The sequence below is a fragment of the Taudactylus pleione genome, unplaced genomic scaffold (assembly GCF_031769625.1).
Source record: "Taudactylus pleione unplaced genomic scaffold, aTauple2 ptg000043l, whole genome shotgun sequence".
NCBI classification, from domain to species: domain Eukaryota; kingdom Metazoa; phylum Chordata; class Amphibia; order Anura; family Myobatrachidae; genus Taudactylus; species Taudactylus pleione.
In genome coordinates, this window is record NW_028284445.1 from 4,691,310 (window position 1) to 4,711,164 (window position 19,855).

Consider the following 19,855-nt stretch of genomic DNA (forward strand, 5'->3'; position numbering starts at 1 on the left):
ATACACCTTATACACACAGAATGTATTTATGTGTTATATACACCTTATACACACAGAATGTATTTATGTGTTATATACACCTTATACACACAGAATGTATTTATGTGTTATATACACCTTATACACACAGAATGTATTTATGTGTTATATACACCTTATACACACAGAATGTATTTATGTGTTATATACACCTTATACACACAGAATGTATTTATGTGTTATATACACCTTATACACACAGAATGTATTTATGTGTTATATACACCTTATACACACAGAATGTATTTATGTGTTATATACACCTTATACACACAGAATGTATTTGTGTGTTATATACACCTTATACACACAGAATGTATTTATGTGTTATATACACCTTATACACACAGAATGTATTTATGTGTTATATACACCTTATACACACAGAATGTATTTATGTGTTATATACACCTTATACACACAGAATGTATTTATGTGTTATATACACCTTATACACACAGAATGTATTTGTGTGTTATATACACCTTATACACACAGAATGTATTTATGTGTTATATACACCTTATACACACAGAATGTATTTATGTGTTATATACACCTTATACACACAGAATGTATTTATGTGTTATATACACCTTATACACACAGAATGTATTTATGTGTTATATACACCTTATACACACAGAATGTATTTATGTGTTATATACACCTTATACACACAGAATGTATTTATGTGTTATATACACCTTATACACACAGAATGTATTTATGTGTTATATACACCTTATACACACAGAATGTATTTATGTGTTATATACACCTTATACACACAGAATGTATTTATGTGTTATATACACCTTATACACACAGAATGTATTTATGTGTTATATACACCTTATACACACAGAATGTATTTATGTGTTATATACACCTTATACACACAGAATGTATTTATGTGTTATATACACCTTATACACACAGAATGTATTTGTGTTATATACACCTTATACACACAGAATGTATTTATGTGTTATATACACCTTATACACACAGAATGTATTTATGTGTTATATACACCTTATACACACAGAATGTATTTATGTGTTATATACACCTTATACACACAGAATGTATTTATGTGTTATATACTATAATAGATATACTACACTCAGCTGATGGTATTATATGTTCTAGTTGTGAACAGATGATAAATAATAATGATACCATCAGCTGAGCGCAGTATATCTATTCCTTCTGTTTATGACCTAGGGATAGAGTCAGCTATCCCATACGGCAGCTCGCTTTTTCTCACCACTCCCTTCTGTCTTAGTGCGCTAGTACACTTCTGTTCCATTTTACACCTTATACACACAGCCTGCAGGTCATTTTATACAATATTTTCAATCATTTTGTGGCTCAAACAAAGTTTGTGTACAGAAATGAAATTCATTTATGTTTCATATACACCTTATACTCTCAGCCTGATGGTAATATTATACAATATTTGTAATAATTTGTGCCTTAGACAAAGTTTGTGTACATTGTACCATCAAAAATCAAAGGTTTCATTATGTCAGTCATGCCAAAAAAATTCTGTATCTCGGAATATTTGGATATGGGAGACTCAACCTGTATATTGTTATATGGGGCAAGCACTAATATGGCTAAATGACTTCTACTGTAGCCAACCCCTAACTTAAATATCTGTAGCCCTTATTATGGGATTACTAATAGTAGCTTTTTCAAAGAAACTTGGAGAAAGAGTGATGAATTAAGGTGTACTGTAACCTACACCAATTGGAGACAGTCATTTTGTGAGCAGGGCAAATATTTATGAGAATACACCCTATTCACTAGGATCTAGTTATATTATATCATACTTGGTTTAGTCCACAAAATGTCTGCCCGCTCTGACTACAGTAGAATGTTCCCAATTCATTCAGGGCACTCTTCAGCACAGGTTGAAGGTCTGCACCCCTAATGTGTTCTTCTCCAAATCTGGTCTTGGGGTCCCCTGAGTGTAGGATATATTGGGAACAGCCTCTTTATGGTACAAGATAAATGGAACACGAGCATTTGGGACACCAGCTAAAAAACCCCCATAAAACTGAGCACCACTTTCCTGAATTGTTGAGCTGCCACTTAGTACTGTCCCTGTTGTCCACATCTAGGAAGACAAGCTGCTGCTAGAGAGTCAGCTTATCCTGGCAACTGCGGAGCCATTATGCCTTGATCCATCGGTATCCGTAGCCTGCACCACAAATCGTTTGCTGTTCAACAAGCAGAAGATGAACACGTGCCCCATGAAACGGTGAGAATTGTCTGCTCTTCCTTTTGTTCTTCTATTCGCTCTCCATCTGTAGTCTCCAGGACCAGAGATTTATTTGACACTTTGGACAAGAGACAAAAGGATTACACTTGATGTTCAAAGGCACAAATCATAATTCATAATGCAGACACTCTGTGCTCTCTTTCAATAAATCCTTAATGATAAATGCTCAAGTCATGGTATGCTGGATATGTTGTTTAAAGAGATTCTGCAATAACCTTATTTTTGTTTGTTTTTTCATGGCTCATCCAGCACTTGGAGGACTCTCCTAATTGCTGTGTTTTGGCAACAAAATGCAATTCCAAATACCTTTTCTGACTTGCTGTTTTTATTTATTATAATTGTAGTTTGTAACATAACGTTTAAGTGCTTTGCCTGCAGAGTATGGGCAGCCATTTCATGGAATATTAAATTGCTGAGCATGATCATTATGAATATTCAGCGTACAAAATGGCTGCCTCCGCTTTGCATTGGCAACAATTCACTCGGGCTATGAGGAATAATCAGAGCAATCCACTAGCAGTAGACTTCTATATTCTGGCATGTATAAAATAATCTTCACTATTAATTTTGATATTCCATTGGTGATTCTACTGGCAGTTTTGCTTAAAGCAAAACACATGTTGTAAGAGTCCTGCTTTTTTTATATATATATATATGTTAGATGTCTCGTCTAGTCCTTTCTTAAGATAATGGTTTTCAGATGAGCCAGTAAATTTTTCTTGAAAAGACAATGCAGTGAGTCAGTCATTGTATAGATTTGCTTTGCTTGCTGTACTAGTAGGCTGCTCTATAACTTATAGAAATCAGACCATATTTACGAACAGTCTCAGAATGTGTGAAAAATTATCTTCACATAGGGCCAGATTCTAATTTGGGATTATAGTAAGATAGAGCAAGTAACTGTGCACCTGGAAAGACCATGTTGCAATGCAAGGGGTGCAAAAAAAAGCAAAACATTTTTTTTCCATGCAGGGTAAATACTGGCTGCTGTTGCGTGTAGCACACAAATGCTGGACAGCTTTACTTTTACACCGCAATTTAGAGGTCAGTTTGGACACAACCCTCCCAAATCTAAATCTCTGCACATTTTATATCTGCCCCACCTGCAGTGTGGGTTAGGTACGGAATCTCAGCGGTCGGGATGCTGACGGTCAGAATACTGACAGCGGCATCCCGACACAATTAGGTAAGTGTTCTAACCCTGCCCCATACCCATCTTTCCCACAGCCTAACCCCCCCACCCCCGTAGCCTAGCCTTGCCCTTTTATTGGCCATATTGGTAAAAGTGATTGGGTATGAGAGCAGGCGATATCTTGTGCGGCATGGTTATTTTCTGATCATACTTACAGAACTCTTTGGTGTAGAGTGGCTGGATATATTACATATGGCTACATTGGCTCCTAAGCCGCAGGTTCTTACCATGCATGATCCTGCTAGGAGAGTTAAGCACCTGATGAAGTGTAGACTACTGTTCTACACAGTGAGTGTAATTATCAGCTTATATTGGGCAATGTAGCAAAAGCACCTCACACGGCATCAGGGGTGTACAAACTACGTCCCACAGGTCAAATGCGACCCTCCACCTGCTCCAATGCGATCTTCTGAACAAACAGCAGTTTGGAGTCTTTGATCCATCAGGGCACCTCTGCAAAAGACAGGCAAAGCTGACGCAACACGCCCTGAGTGGAAGTAGCAGCCTACCCAGCCTCGGGCCTCCCACCCGGCTGCAGAGTCAGACACAGGGCGAATAAGGACCGGAGGATGCTTCTGAGGAGACTAGGGACTGTACTATGAGTAGGAGAGGGACCTGGTTAATGATTACAGAGGTTGGGGCATTTATCTGAGGGAGGCCAGGCACTAGGGACTGGGATGGGGTCAGGGAGCATAATTTGATGAGAGAGTGAGGCCAGCACCATTTTCTCTTTCCTCAATGCTGGGGGGTCACTTGACCATGGGGTTGTAGCCAGGACTGCAGGAGCTGGCACTTAAACTAAACCTGTAGCTTTAACCCTAAGCTCCTCCCCTCTGCAACCCCATGATGTCAGTGTAAATGAAGTGCCTGAGGAGTTTGGCACGGGTTGGCCCGTGCCAAACTCCTGTATCCCAAAGTAGCTAGTTGTTTTTATTTACTTTGTAAATGTTTTTTTTTTCTCTTTTTAGCAGAGTTTCTGTGCAGTGCCTATAGCAGCGCACAGTGTGAGTGCAGCAGCAGCAGAGAGGCACAGCTCGGCGGGTGCCCGCCGCGGCAGGCGGGTGTGCAAACCGGCGCCACCCCCCTTAACACTCCAGTCTTTTCAGAGGCCGCCTGGACTCGGGGACGGAGCGCGCCTTATAGAGGGTGCCAGGCGGCCGCGATGTCCTGGATGGCGTCAACCATCTTGCCGGGTTTTTGTTGGGGGTGGCCTCCTTGTGAGGCGCGCCGGGCCACAGGCTCCCCGCGGTGGAACATTCCAAGTGCTTTCCCCACACAGGGGTGGAGTAGCACTTGGCAGACTTGAGGTTTTCAAGTCTGAGGAGGAGGAAGGTGAACTGCCAGAAGAGGAGGTTCACACCGATGGGAAGGACCCGGCGCCTTCTCTGGGTCATGGTGTAGAAGATCTACAGTGCATCCGGAAAGTATTCACAGTTCTTCACTTTTTCCACATTTTGTTATTTACAGCCTTAGGGCCTGATTCAGAGCCGCTCGTCAGTGGCCGCTCGTTCGCTCCGAGCGATGTTTGCCCAACTGCGCATGCGTACGGATCGTAATACGCATGCGCGAACCAGTCAGTGCGGCCGAAAATCGTTTGTTCGCTAAATAGCGAATGCCTGCTAATATGAGTGACAGGAGGAGGCGTATGTGGGTGGTAACAGGGGAAGGTGCTTGAAAACGGAGTGGAGATCAGAACGCAGGCGTGCTTAAAGGTCAAAACGGGCGTCTTATGGGTGTGCATAATTAATACATCATTGACCACGTCACTGGGTTATTTTATAGCCAGAACTGCTCGCAAATTTGTGGTAGCAAAAACCAACCACAAGAATAGCGAACAGCTCATACCCTGGTCGATGTACTCGATTAATCTAATAAATAGCAGACATGACGTAGGATGCGAGCGGCCAGGGGACGTATTTTTCCAAAAAACGACCGCAAGTTTGGTTCGCTCGTTCAGACATAGAGGCGTGAACAGAACGCAAAGAGCGAACGGTTGATTTGAATAGCCACCCCTATTTTCTGAGCGAGTGCTAATTGCGTCCGGCTCTGAATCAGGCCCTTATTCCAAAATTGAATAAATTCATTTTTGTCCTCAAAATTCTACACACAATGGGCCTGATTCAGACCCACTCGCGAGCGGCTGTCCGCTCGCAAGTGGGTCGATGTTATGGACTGAGCATGCGCATAACCGATCAAAGGGGGCGTGCTGTCAATGTTGATTGACAGCACGCCCCCTTTGGTGGGCGTGCCTCCCTGACGGGGGCGTTCCCACGGGAACGCCTCCCGTCAGAAGCCGGCCCACTGACATCACTAGTGATGTCAGTGGGAGTGATTTTGGCTCTGATAGAGCCAAAATCACTCCGGAGCTTGCGGTTAAAAACCTCAACCGCAGGCTCCGGCTCGCAATTTCGATGGTCGCGATGGTCTCGACCATCGCGGCCATCACAAAGCACGCTCGTATAGCCTGTGGGTGGTGACCCACAGCTATACGAGCGTCCAGGAGGACGCTCCATGAAAATGGAGCCCGGCCCTCATTCAGAGCGTGCGCTCTGCTCAGAGCGTACGGCTCTGAATGAGGGCCTATACTCCATAATGACAACGTGAAAAAAAACTTAAGAAATCACATGTGCATAGGTATTCACAGCCTTTGCTCAATACATTGCTGATGCACCTTTGGCAGCAATTACAGCCTCAAGTCTTTTTGAATATGATGCCACAAGCTTGACACAACTATCTTTGAGCAGTTTCGCCCATTCCTCTTTGCAGCACCTCTCAAGCTCCATCAGGTTGGATGGGAAGCGTCGGTGCACAGCCATTTTCAGATTTCTCCAGAGATGTTCAATTGGATTCAAGTCTGGGCTCTGGCTGGGCCACTTAATGACATTCACAGAGTTGTCCTGAAACCACTTCTTTGATATTTTGGCTGTGTGCTTACGGTCGTTGTCCTCCTGAAAGATGAACCGTCGTCCCAGTCTGAGGTCAAGAGCGCTCTGGAGCAGGTTTTCATCCAGGATGTATCTGTACATTGCTGCATTCATCTTTCCCTCTATCCTGACTAGTCTCCCAGCTCCTGCCGCTGAAACACATCCCCACAGCATGATGCTGCCACCTCCATGCTTCACTGTAAGGATGGTATTGGCCTGGTGATGAGCGGTGCCTGGTTTTCTCCAAACAACGCCTGGCATTGTCACCAAAGAGTTCAATCTTTGTCTCATCAGACCAGAGAATTTTGTTACTCATGGTCTGAGAGTCCTTCAGGTGCATTTTGGAAAACTCCAGGTGGGCTGCCATGTGCTTTTTACTAAGGAGTGGCTTTCATCTGGCCACTCTAACATACAGGCCTGATTGGTGGATTGCTGCAGAGATGGTTGTCCTTCTGGAAGGTTCTCCTCTCTCCACAGAGGAATGCTGTAGCTCTGACAGAGTGACCATTGGGTTCTTGGCCACCTCCTTGACTAGGGCACTTCTCACCTGATCACTCAGTTTAGACGGCCGGCCAACACTAGGAAAAGTCCTGGTGGTTCCGAACTTCTTCCATTTACGGATGATGGAGGCCACTGTGCTCATTGGGATCTTCAAAGTGGCATATATTTTTCTGTACCCTTCCCCAGATTTGTGCCTCGAGACAATCCTGTCTCGGAGGTCTACAGACAATTCCTTGGACTTCAAGCTTGGTTTGTGCTCTGACATGCACTGTCACGTGTGGAACCTTATATAGACAGGTGTATGCCTTTCAAAATCATGTCCTATCAACTGAATTGACCACAGGTGGATCCAATTAAGCTGTAGGAACATCTCAAGGCTGATCAATGGAAACAGGATGCACCTGAGCTCAATTTTGAGATTCATGGCAAAGGCTGTGGGTACTTATGTACATGTGATTTCTTAGTTGTTTTTTTTTTTTTAAATTAAATTTGCTAAAATCTCAAAAAAACTTTTTACATGTTGTCATTATGGGGTACTGTGTGTAGAATTTTGAGGACAAAAATGAATTTATTCAATTTTGGAATAAGACTGTAACATAACAAAATGTGGAAAAAGGGAAGCGCTGTGAAAACTTTCCATATGCACTGTAATTACTGCAGTGCGGACTTGGAGGCACTAGCAGTGGGACCATTCAAGAGGTTGTTTACTTTTTCCTGCTTCCTCTGATCTCTCCAATCTCGTGGAAGAGGCGTGGAAGGCCCCAGATAAGAAGTTCTCTGTCCCTCTGCACTCCATTACAAGCTTCTGTCTGAATATGTCATCGAGTGGGAGCAGCCTCCCAAGGTGGATGCAGCGGTGGCCCATTTGGCTAAGCACACTGCGCTTCCCGTTCAGGGTTCGGCGTCCTTCAAGGATCCGCTGAATAAGAAATTGGAAGGTTGCCTTAAGTCCATTTTTATTGGCTCGGTGGTCGTTATTCGCCCCTTTGCTGGTCTCAGCAAGGGTCGCTCGGCCATGGACTCATGGGCCGACAAGCTCATTGCTGGACTTCAGGGTGACTTGTCCAGAGAGACGTTAATGGATTTGGCAGAACAGCTTTGTGGGGTGACTGAATTTGTGTGTGAGGCCGTCCAGGACAGCGCTCAGGTGGCGTTCAGGGTTTTGGCGAAGGCCATCTCTGCTTGGAGGGTGCTCTGGAAGGCTGATGCTGAATCCTAGCGGCCTTTAGAATCTCTCCCCTTTGGCGGGGGGATTCTGTTTGGCGCTGAGTTGGACACCATTATTGCCCAGGCTAACGGGGGGGAAATGCACTTTCCTGCCCGTGGTGGCTCAAAAACAACAGGGTCCACGGTTTTGTGCCTTTTGCTCCTCTTTTCAAGCGGGAGCATCTACTGGAGGTCAGTCGGCCCGAGGCCCATTTTTTCCCAGCAGGGATTCCGCTCCTCAGGGCAGGTTCGTGGTACCTACAGGCGCTAGGGAGCCAAGGCTTTGGAGAAGCTTAGTGCCTGATGGGGCCTCAGCCCACCCAGTCTGGTTGGGGGTAGGTGGACTCCTGCTCCAGTTCAGGGACCTGCAGGATTTGGTCACGACTGTTCTGTCAGTTCCTCGCCCATCCATCCGACTGTGCATGAAGCTGTTGGGCACGATGGTCTCCACCTTCGAGACCATCCAGTATGCCCATTTTCACTCATGGGAGTTCCAGTGGGAAATTCACCGCAATTGGCAGGGTCACACGGAGGACCTTTCCTCTCAGCATCTGGTTCTGTCGGACAGCACTCGTCGATCCCTTCAGTGGTGGCTGGTTTCCGATCACCTGCTCCGAGGTTGCTCCTTGGAGACTCCGGACTGGGTCATTGTGACCACAGACGCAAGTCTACTTGGTTGGGTAGCTGCGACGTCGAACCTTCTTTGGTCGTCATCGGAGACTGCCCTGCCGATCAAAGTGCTGGGGCTCCATGCCATCTATCTGGCTCTGTTGGGAACCCAGTCTATCCAGGCCGGTGCAAATCCAGTCAGACATGTGAATCATCAGGGTGGCACCAAGAGCACGGCAGCAATGGCGGAAGCGGCCCGCATTCTCACTTGGACAGAGACCTTTGTTCCGGCACTCTTGGCAGTATTTATTCCGGGAGTGGAGACTTGGGAGGCAGACTTCCTCAGCAAGAACACCTTCCTGTCGGGGGAGTGGTCTCTCCATCCGGTCTTCCAGCAGTTGGTACGGAAGTGGGGTCTTCCGGAGGTAGACCTGATGGCGTCTCGGCACAACTGCAAGGTTACCCCGATTTTGTGTGAGGTCCAGGGACCCACTGGCCTTCGCAATGGATGCCATGACCGTTCCGTGGCGGATTCGGCTGGCATATCTCTTTCCTCCGATTCGGGATCAGGGAGCAACAGGTTCCGGTGATCCTTGTCGCTCCGAACTGGCTGCGCAGGTAGTGGTGCGCCCGCCATTCTCAAGCTGGCCATAGGTCCAGGTTGGTGCCTTCCGCAGCGGCCGGTTCTGCTACTGCAGGGTCCATTTCAGCACAAGGACCTTCCTCGATTGGCTTTAATGGCCTGGCTTTTGAGACCGAGTTCTTAAAGGCTAAGGAATTTTCCCCTTCAGTCGTCCGTACTAAAGGCCTTATTCAGAGTTGGGAATGGAGAGAGAGATGGCACTTAACTGTGTACCTGGACAAACCATGTTGCAATGCATGGGGTGTAAATACATAATTTTTTTTTTTTTTTTTGCATATAGGATAAATATTCGCTGCTTTTACATGTAACCCACAAATACTGCACAGCTTTATTATTACTCTACAATTTAGATGTCAGTTTGGACACCTCCCAAATTTAAATCCCTCTGCACATTTTAAATCAGCCCCACCTGCAGTGCAGCATGGTTTCACCAAGATGATCAGTTGAGAGAGATATCTCTGTTCCCAACTCTGAATCAGGCCCTAAGTTGCGGGCCCGGAAACTGGTTTCGTTGTGCAACTATCAAAGGGTCTGGAAGATCTACATCTTGTGGTGTGAATGGCGCGAGGTTCACACAACCCAGTTTCACCTGCCAAGGTGTTTAGCTTTCCTTCAGGGAGGTCTGGAAGCCAGCTTGTGGCATCGCTCCTTAAAGTTCAGATTTTGGCTCTGTTGATTTATTTACAGCGGCGTCTGGCCTTCCTGCCAGAGGTTCGGCTCTTTTTGCAGGGAGTGTTGTTGGTTCAACCTCTGTTTCAGCCACTGGTGGCTCCATGGGATCTGACTTTGGTTCTCTCCGCTCTTAAGCAGGCTCCTGTTGAGCCTTTGGACTCTGTGGATCTAGGATTTGTCATGTGGAAATTGGTTTTCCTTATGGCCATTGCCTCAGCTCGGAGAGTCTCGGAGTTGGGGGCTTTGTCTTGCAAACCGCCGTTCCTCATTTTTCATCACGATAGGGTGGTACTCCGAGCAGTACCTTCATTCCAACCGAAAGTTGTTTCAGCTTTCCACTTAGATCAGGGCATTTGTCTTTCCTGTGTTTTCCCCTTCTGAGATTTCCCGGGACTGGGACAATCTGGCGCTGTTGGACGTCGTCCAGACCCTGCGGATCTACTTGGACAGGACTACAGCCATCCGTCAGACGGATTCCCTACTGATTCTCTACAACGCTCAGAAGCGTGGCTGGTCTGCTATGAAGCAGACCATTGCACATTGGATCAAATCAGTCATTTCTCTGGCCTATTATGATGTAGGGTGACTGGCACATGCCAGGGGGTGGGCTCATTCTACGAGGGCGGTGGCGACCTCCTGGGTAGCCCGTCACGTGGCCTCGGCTGATCAGGTCTGTCACGGAGCTACCTGGTTCTCTGTCCACGCGTTCGCTCGGTTTTACAGGTGTCATGTCTTTACCTCCAGCAACGCCCACTCTGGGCGTAAAGTTCTCCGATCAGGCAGCCTGAGCATTCCCTCCCCTAGGGTCGGCTGTTGAACGTCCCATGGTCCAGTGATGAAGAAAGAGAAAAGAGGATTTTTTAATACTTTACCGTTGAATCCTTTTTTGGGGAGTGACTCGGCTTGACTCAGAGAAAAGGATTCAGCGGTAAGTACCCAAAAATCCTCTTATCTGTGAGCAATAGGGACCCGGAACAGTATCTGAGGAGGAGATATAACATAAACTGAGGATAATACAGACCACAGACATGCTCTGAGGGACAGTATCTGAGGAGGAGATATAACATAAACTGAGGATAATACAGACCACAGACATGCTCTGAGGGACAGTATCTGAGGAGGAAATATAACATAAACTGAGGATAATACAGACCACAGACATGCTCTGAGGGACAGTATCTGAGGAGAATATAGACTCTCATCTGCAGTCACAACTTCATTATTCGCATTAAAACTGCACCTCATTTCAGTGAGTAAAATTACAATCTAAAATTATTAAAAATATGTTTAGTTTTAGTGTTTCCTGGAATAAGATTTACTAAACAAAGAACACTTACTTAATTGCTGGGAGGATAACTGAGTTAAAAAAAATTGTGACCTGCCATTCATTATCCTTAATACGGCACTCCAAGAAAGAAAGTTTTGATGCTCCTGCACTGAAGCATGGAGTCTTTAACTAGCAGGCAGCCATTTTAGCTGTTGGTGTAACTGTTGTCCGCCTGTGGAGCATTGTATATAGTTGTCCTGTGTTTTTGCTTGTTTTCTATTTAGCCTGTTGTTGCTCTGTTTTTGTACTGTGCTCTTTTTTTCCCCTCTTGTACGGCACTTTGCCAGGCCACATACCTAATGATAATATTTGTATACATTTGTTCATTTGGTCGGGCAGTAACGATGAATACAATCCTTTGTTGTTAAGGTGCATGAAGAGATACTCCAGGCCAGCTCTGAACAGGCAGCAGGAATTATCGAATTGCCCGATACCCCCTCAGCTCAAACTTCTGGACTATCTACATAAAAGAAAGGAAAGGAAATACACACAGCCTCACTTTGACCTAAAGATATCCAAAACTGGAAATGTAGGTTTTCAATCAATAAAGTTTGAGCCATTTGTTTTTAAATACCATTTGATATAATTGACTGATTTGCTATTTTTATGTATTTATTATCTTTTAGTGTGTTGACATATGGAAACAAAACCCATGCTTGCTAACCGTACCCTCTGAAGTGGATGTGAGTATACAAGTTGGCTTGACAGTTGTTGTTAAATTGTTTTTACTCTAGTAGTATTCCATAGTAACATCTCCACAGTTATTTTCAGCTTGGTCTGGTACTATTTACTTGCTAGGCAACACTAATTGCATATGTCAGATATGTGAAAGACTATGGGCGCGATGCTGAATAGCCCCGGGAGGGAGCTCCGGAGCTATTCAATTTACCGCACTGTTTGGACTGACTAAAGGATTTCTTCTCGCACCCCCCCCTGAGGGTGCGAGGAGAAATCCGACAAAAGTACTGCGCGCGCGGCTGGTTTCCTCCTTAGTGCGGCGATAACAGCCGTGTGACCGGCACTTTAGTCAGAGAATGGCGGTTCTCGTGACTAAACACCCATGCTAAGTCGCCAGAAACTGCGTTCTCCGACTTAACTGCTAAATGTCGAACCAAACGCCGCTGTGAATTGAATAGCTCCGGGAGCTCCTTCTTGGGCTATTCAGCATCACGCTGGATTGAATCTAGCCCTTTGTAGAATGTCATTTAAGCATTGTTTTTGTGATGCTGTGACTCAGGTTGCATTGGTGCCTATGGTTAAAGCTTTATTTTCAAGGCACGCTGCAAAATGTGTCAGACTACTTGGATGTTTTCAAAAACGGCACCTAGTTAAATAGTGATATAGTAAACAATATTATTAAACATTTATAATGCAGCCGTTATTTTGGAGGTTCCATGGTTCATGTTTCAGCCCATGTCTGAGTGATTCTGTGCGCAGGAGGACCAATAAGAAGCTACACTCAAGGACACCGCGGCTTGCGATTGGGTTTCTTGCTCACACCCCTCTTCCGCAGCTGTTTTATACCGGTGACCAAAAATGTTTTGCTCGGCGTCAAAGGAGCTTTAAAGTTCTCAGTGTCCTTTTATATTAGCATTGTAACACTGTGAGTTCTTGTCTCCATTTCATAGGTTGAAAAATATGCAAAAGTGGAAAGATCTATCAAACTTGATGACTCGCAACCTACTGTCTGGCCAGCAGATGTGAGTAATTAAATCCTTTTTCTGCCCAATATTTGTTTTTATTATTTGTGTTATAATGCAGCGCATATGTGTAGTGTGAATCCAGACCTTCTAGTCGAACATTATAAAAGCCACATTTTCCTCCAGTGGCGTCACTCACCATCTCATTCGTATGACTGATGTTTCTGGCTGATTGACAACCTTGCTTGTTTAACAGGTTCAGTCACAGTTCTGCTGTGAAAATAGACCAATTGAATAAGGATTGAATTATTTGATTTTATATAGTATGTGATGTATTCTGTACATCAATCAAATGGAAAATACCTGCTGTTTGCTTGGGTTTGTTCTAATTTGCTGACCTTGTTGATATTCCCAAATGAGATAAGGTCTGGTCTCCAAATGTGTGTGGATCACTTGTAAACAGATTCTGGCGTTCAGTTTCGTAGAAATGCACCAAATCCGTAAAGATGTTATTTGCCAAGTTGTTGATTCCTACCACAGGTCAAGTTCACTTTATACTGCCTTTACTGAAGCCAGTAGAGGAGATTTCCATTTTTTTTTCTTTTAAACCAGTGTTACCCAAACTCCTCCAGTCAATTTGATTTAACCATCTGGGCTCCAACATAAATATACTTGAAACCTGCACTATAATGACAGAGTTTGTTAAACTTTGCTTTAACAGAACCAGTGGCACTTTAAGCAAGTTCACTGCTAAATTTAAATTTGCAATCAGTTATAAGGCAAAATCAACCTTCTCACTGATTGGCACTTTAAATTTAGTGGCAAACTTGCTGTAATCCCACTGGTTCTGTAATTTGAACCTATTACATAACACCCACCCCCTTCCAAATCTTCATTTAATTGGGGCTGGAGTTCACAAATATAAAAACCATAGGTCCAGTGCTCCTCCAATCCAGCGGGTGCCCCTGGAGGCTCAAATGGTTGACTCTGCACTATCCTACAAATGTGATCATGTTTCCAACAGGCTGACATTTGTCATTTGCTTTACTTGGTAAACTCCCATTTATATTAATGAGAATTTCATGGACAATAGTAACGAAAGCACCATTGCCTGTTTGAATTGAGTGGAGGTTGGACAGAGGTGTGTAGTGCTGGAATTTTGGAGTCCTTGGAGGGTAGAGTTGTAGGACTATGGTGTCACTGTACTGTAAATAATACTCCTTTTCCACTGCTGCAATAACCCAGGTTATGGCTCGGTGTAAAAGGGTTTTTGAAAAAATCCAACCCTGGTTGCTTCCAGGGTTAGACCCAGGAAGGACTCTAATAACTGTACAATGTAAACAGCGCGACTCGGGTCATGATGACCTAGGTCATGCCTCAATCCAGTGGATTGGCTGGCTTTAGTAGCGCTTGGAAATTATATCATCTCCAAGTGTCCACTGTAACGTCGAAAGACCAGGGTCCTGTGTGAAAGAGCTGGACCCGGGAAATAACCCGGGTCCAGCGGCCGGCGTCAAAGGGGTAAAACCTGTCTCCAACCCATACTCAGTGTCCTGGTTGGAGCCCGGTTTTTGGTGGAAAAGGGGTATAAGTAACACAGTTTCTCTTACATTTTGAAATGTCTTCTTTAGCTAGTAGGTGGTTGCTGTGTGTGTTGTTGCTACAGAACAGTCATACAAACAGGCAGGTTCTTCCTGATTAAACTTGCAATGGCAATCAGACTTGTGTCATGCGTGATTTTTAAATATTTGTACAACTTTCTACTTTGCTTGAGACAAGATCACCTGTATTTTGGCCCAAAATAATTTGGCAACCTGAATTTCTGGTAGTTACTACATGTGAATGCATGCAAATGCAATACGGTCTAACCACACTTACAGTGCATACAGAAGGAATGAAAAGAGGTTGTCATGGCAAGTAGTGCTGAATTGCTCGGCCACAATGTTTCGTTCCAGTATGGCACATCGCTGCCAGGAACATCACTACTTTTTCCTTGCACGCCATGGAGGTATGCAGGAAAAGTAGGGATGTTCAGCCTACTTAGCGTAACTGGAAACCAAGTACCCAATAGAGAACTTAATGAAAATGCATTACCAATTTTTTTTTATTTGAGAGTTCAGTCACATCTAAGTGCTCTTAATATTCTTTATATGCATTTTTAATGCATGCAAAGTGCATTATAAATAGAACAAACATAATTTTGAGTTGTGTAGTTCTCACCATTGTTCTCTGAAGTTTCAAAGGATTTAGCAAATTAGAACAAACCCAAGCAAACCGCAGGTATTTTCCATTTGATTGATCTACAGAATACATCATCATACTATATAAAATCAAATCATTAGCGGAGCTGTGGTGTCACAAAACCAGGACTGTTGTCAATTCGGACCATGCAGAATCTTGAATTAATATATTACTCAGTGCAGATTGTTAACAAAGCTGATTGGACGGCTGATGTGACTTATCCAATCAGCTTTATTGAAGTGCTGTAGTGTACTGACATGAAGTGACGTTTTTAGTGGCTCTGGCATTGGCAGAGGCCCCGGAAATGGGATTTCAGACAGGTCTGGAAATAAACTCTGTGATTTACACATTAGCAGTAACGACAGGTGAATTTATTTAACTTGTGACACTTGTATATCTGTGTGCGACTGAGTTTCTGAATCCGCATACGTAGTGCTATGATGCAACAGCAGCTGTTTTCCACGGCCAAAGTTCTGAATACAGACTGCGTTGCACACAAATACAAGTGTCTCATATCAAATCAATCAGCACAGTCTCCTGGTGCGTCCTAGTCACATCGATTTGCGACTTAGACACATTTTTGGCAACAAAAGACTCCAAACTCTAGCAAAGTTGCACAGTACCTGGCGGCTCACTCAGGCCAAGCATGTCGCTCTGCAGGGCGTACTGAGGATAGCTGTAGGAGGACACATCTGTAGCAAAGTTTTCTAAAAAAATAAAAATAAATTTACACTTAAACATATTTGATTATGACTGAATACTAGAGCACTCTAGTCTTTCTAAATAATTGTTTATGCTTATTCTTTGACCAACATTAAACCATTACATTGCCTGGTGACTGAAAAAGTGTGCTCTAAGCTGTCCGTTAGATGTAAGTCTAAATGTGCATATCCCGTACACGAGTGTAGAACGACTGAGCGAATACAACATCGTAATCGTTCATCATACTGTGCAGTGGATAATGTGCCCACACTGAACGATATGTCGTTCAGTGTGGGCACCCTCCCTCATCCCCAAACATGCACAACCTGACAATCTCATCAGGTTGGCCTGCACGTTCAGGCGATGACGGATGCCACCAACGACCAGCGGGAGTGCACATCGCTGGTCGTTGCCGGCATAATCACTGCACGATTAATAATGAACGATAACTATGTCGTTATCGTTCAATCGTTCATTTTAATCGTGTAGTGGATATGCGCCTTTTACTCTAACATTACTTCATTATCACGCTGAGAAGTTTTGGTGGGCAGAAGTGAGTCGCCCGTGGCCCCACAGAACAACCTTCTCTGCCTTTTTTTTCAGTTAATTGAACAAAATATTAAACTTTTCTTTTTAATAGGAATCAAAAGACGATTATCTCTTTGAATGTGAAAATGGCACCCCTTTCCAGAAGTCAAAGCTGACCATTTACCAGAATGTAGGCAACCCTTTGTACTTTGGTAAAATGCAGACGTCAAAAGCTGATGAAGAAGATAACTTCCACAGCCCACACTCCCAGTGAGTTGCACAGACTGACAATACTTGGCATCCTCTCATTTATAATATTTGTTAATATTTTAATTTGTTCAAATTTTGTTAATGAATATGTACAGCATACTGTGTCAGTCTGGGGTATAACTATGCATAACTGGGTCCCACAGCAAACTCTTCAGGGAGGCCGCAAACCATCCAAGTTGAACTTAATTTCTAGAGCCATATTCTACTCACACCCAACCCCGCCCCTTTCTTAACCTCTCCCAGGGTGGCAAGAAAAGCCCAGTTAGTCCCTCAGATTGTTAATGCCAGGGCTTCCTGCTTGTGAAATAAAATTATATTCATTATTATATATTATATTATATCAATAACCAAGTAGGATATATTTGTACCACAAAAAGCACATGCACAGGGCAAATGGGCAGAGAGACTAAATAAATCTATGAGGCACAGGACTACTGGAGATAGACGCAGTTGGATTGAATGGAAGTTTTGTTCCCTAAACCCCATAGCCATAAGTGCCAAAAATGTGACTAGACATCTTTCCCTGATTGACTTGTCGCAGGCCCATAACTTCATCTGGGCCTCTTTCCCCTTGTAGGCCATTGCCCTATCACTACTGCACTTTTATTATTAAATGAAGAGAATGCAGGAAGCCCAATTTGTTGTGTGTTGGGGGCAATTTAATTAATAAATAGTTTGCATGCAGTGACACAGTAATTCCTTACAAATTCCCTGGGGATGGTTGGTTTATCTTCTGCCAAGTCTGGTTTGTAAAATGTGGCAATTAGTGTTGTCTAGAATTTACTATCCAGTCGGATAAGAGTATGTAAATATTTATTGTCCTTTCTTTCCCATGCCATATGTTTACACGTTATAATTACTTTGAAGTTGCTATTTGATTGATCAATTACACTTGAGGACTATATACAATCTGATTGTACACGTCGACACAGACTTTTACTGAACAATCAACAGGACGGTCATTTATTTATTTATTTATTTCAGATTTCTTATTGGATCTAAAATTGATATTGATCGGTGAGTGTGCTCTGGTTATACAATTTTTTTAAATTTCGTCATCTGATTATAATTATCACTGTTGATCATGTTTTCTTCTATACTTGTTGATCAACAATTATGTCTTCAGTAGTAATAAGTGAAATAATTTAAATGAGCATGAAGTAGCTATAGCAGTGGTTCCCATACTTTCTCAGTTTGAGGCACCCTTAGGGGGTTACATTTACTAAAGTGAGAGTTTTTAGAAGTGGAGATTTTGCCCATAGCAACCAATCAGATTCTGCTTAACATTTATCTAGCACCTTCGGGAAGATAATAGATAGAATCTGATTGGTTGCTATGGGCAACATCTCCAATTCTAAAAACCCGCACTTTACTAAATATACCCCTTAGGGTCTACATAATGTTTTAAGGCACCCCTAAGCTAAAATAATTACCAAGCAGTCCCATTTTTTAAGTATTTGGGTCAAAATAACGCAATAAGTATTTAGGTTAGGACAGAAATACTTATACTGTACTTATTAAGTTGTTTGCAAAAATAATACACATACAGGGCCTGATTCAGAGCCGGACGCTCTGACCAGAGCGCTCGCTCTGAATCAGGGCCCTCCTCCATGAAAATAGAGCGTCCTCCTGGACGCTCGTATAGCTGTGGGTGACCACCCACAGCTATAGCGAGCGTCCATGATGATGGTCGCGATGGTCAAGACCATCGCGACCATTGAGCTTGCGACGGAGACCCTGCGGTAGGGTCTCGCTGCCGCAAGCCCTGGAGTGATTTTGGCTCTATCAGAGCCCAAATCACTCCCACTGACATCACTAGTGATGTCAGTGGGGCCGGCTTCAGACTGTAGGCGTTCCCATGGGAACGCCTCCGTCTGGCCGGCACGCCCACCAAAGGGGGCGTGCTGTCAATCAACATTGGTGCGAGACCCGGAGCGACAGCTTGGCTGTCGCAGTCCGGGTCTCGCGCATGCGCACGACGGAGCTCCCTCCGTCATGCGCATGCGCAGTGGGGCAACATCGACCCGTTTGCGACCGTCCTTTGCTCGCGAACGGGTCTGAATGACCCCCACATTACTGTGCAAAGGTTTTAGGTAGGTGTGGAAAAAATGCTGCAAAGTAAGAATGCTTTCAAACATATTAGTATTAGTATACAAGTATTAGTAGTTTATTTTTATCAATTAACAAATTGCAAAGTGAATGAACAGAAGAGAAATCTAAATCAAATCAATATTTGGTGTGACCACCCTTTGCCTTCAAAACTGCATCAGTTCTCCCAAGTACACTTGCACACACTTTTTGAAGGAACTCTGTAGGGAGGTTGTTCCAAACATCTTGGAGAACTAACCACAGATCTTATATGGATGTAGACTTGCTCAAATCCTTCTGTCTCTTCTTGTATATTTTGTTTAAATAAATACTTTTATTAAATATAGGGAGCAAAAATTTACAATTTTTTTTATAAATTACAAAGGAACAGTAATGTGGGTTACATATTCAGGAGAATGCAGTGTATCCATTTATTGGGAAATAGTGATATCACTGATACCCCTTTTCCACTAACCTCAAAATCCTGGGTTATTGCAAGTGAGCGCGCATAAACACAGGATTTTTGTCAGTGGAAATGCGTTAACCCGGGTCCAGTGTCCCAGGAATCCAACCCTGGTAACTAGTAGGGTTTTACTTGGGAAAGACCCGGGTAGGGTTCAGTGGAAATTGGTATCCCGGGTCTTCCGACCTGAGTCCCGTTTTCAGCATGGGGAGATCGGCACTTGGAGATTATGTCATCTCTAAGCGTCACCTAAAAAGTTCCAGTGCACACTGGTGCAGTGCAAGCTGCACCGACTCAGGAATAACCCGGATCAGTGCCACAGTGTGAAAGGGGCTGTCTCGGTTCTGACCCAGTTTGGAATCATGTTCCATATCCCAGGTCAGACGCGAGACTTTATTGTAAATGCGGTATGAGTCACGAGGCACTCCATGATGCCATTAGTTATTCGAACTGGATTTTATTTGTTAAATCATTTACTAAAGAATGATAAGATGGTGGTAAGTGGTGTTGCCATACA

The 19,855-nt window shown here is 43.8% G+C and overlaps 1 protein-coding gene across 3 annotated transcripts in view; it reads left to right on the top strand.

The window, feature by feature from the left end:
- Positions 1 to 19,855, top strand: part of SUPT20H (SPT20 homolog, SAGA complex component) — a 96,531-nt gene that overhangs the window by 40,325 nt on the left and 36,351 nt on the right. For all 3 annotated transcript variants that reach the window (XM_088460204.1, XM_088460203.1, XM_088460201.1), the window contains 6 exons: positions 2,172 to 2,311; positions 11,776 to 11,935; positions 12,033 to 12,089; positions 13,035 to 13,106; positions 16,630 to 16,787; positions 17,772 to 17,804. In XM_088460204.1, the coding sequence (XP_088316330.1) occupies positions 2,172 to 2,311; positions 11,776 to 11,935; positions 12,033 to 12,089; positions 13,035 to 13,106; positions 16,630 to 16,787; positions 17,772 to 17,804 (620 nt within the window). The remainder of the gene's footprint in view (positions 1 to 2,171; positions 2,312 to 11,775; positions 11,936 to 12,032; positions 12,090 to 13,034; positions 13,107 to 16,629; positions 16,788 to 17,771; positions 17,805 to 19,855) is intronic.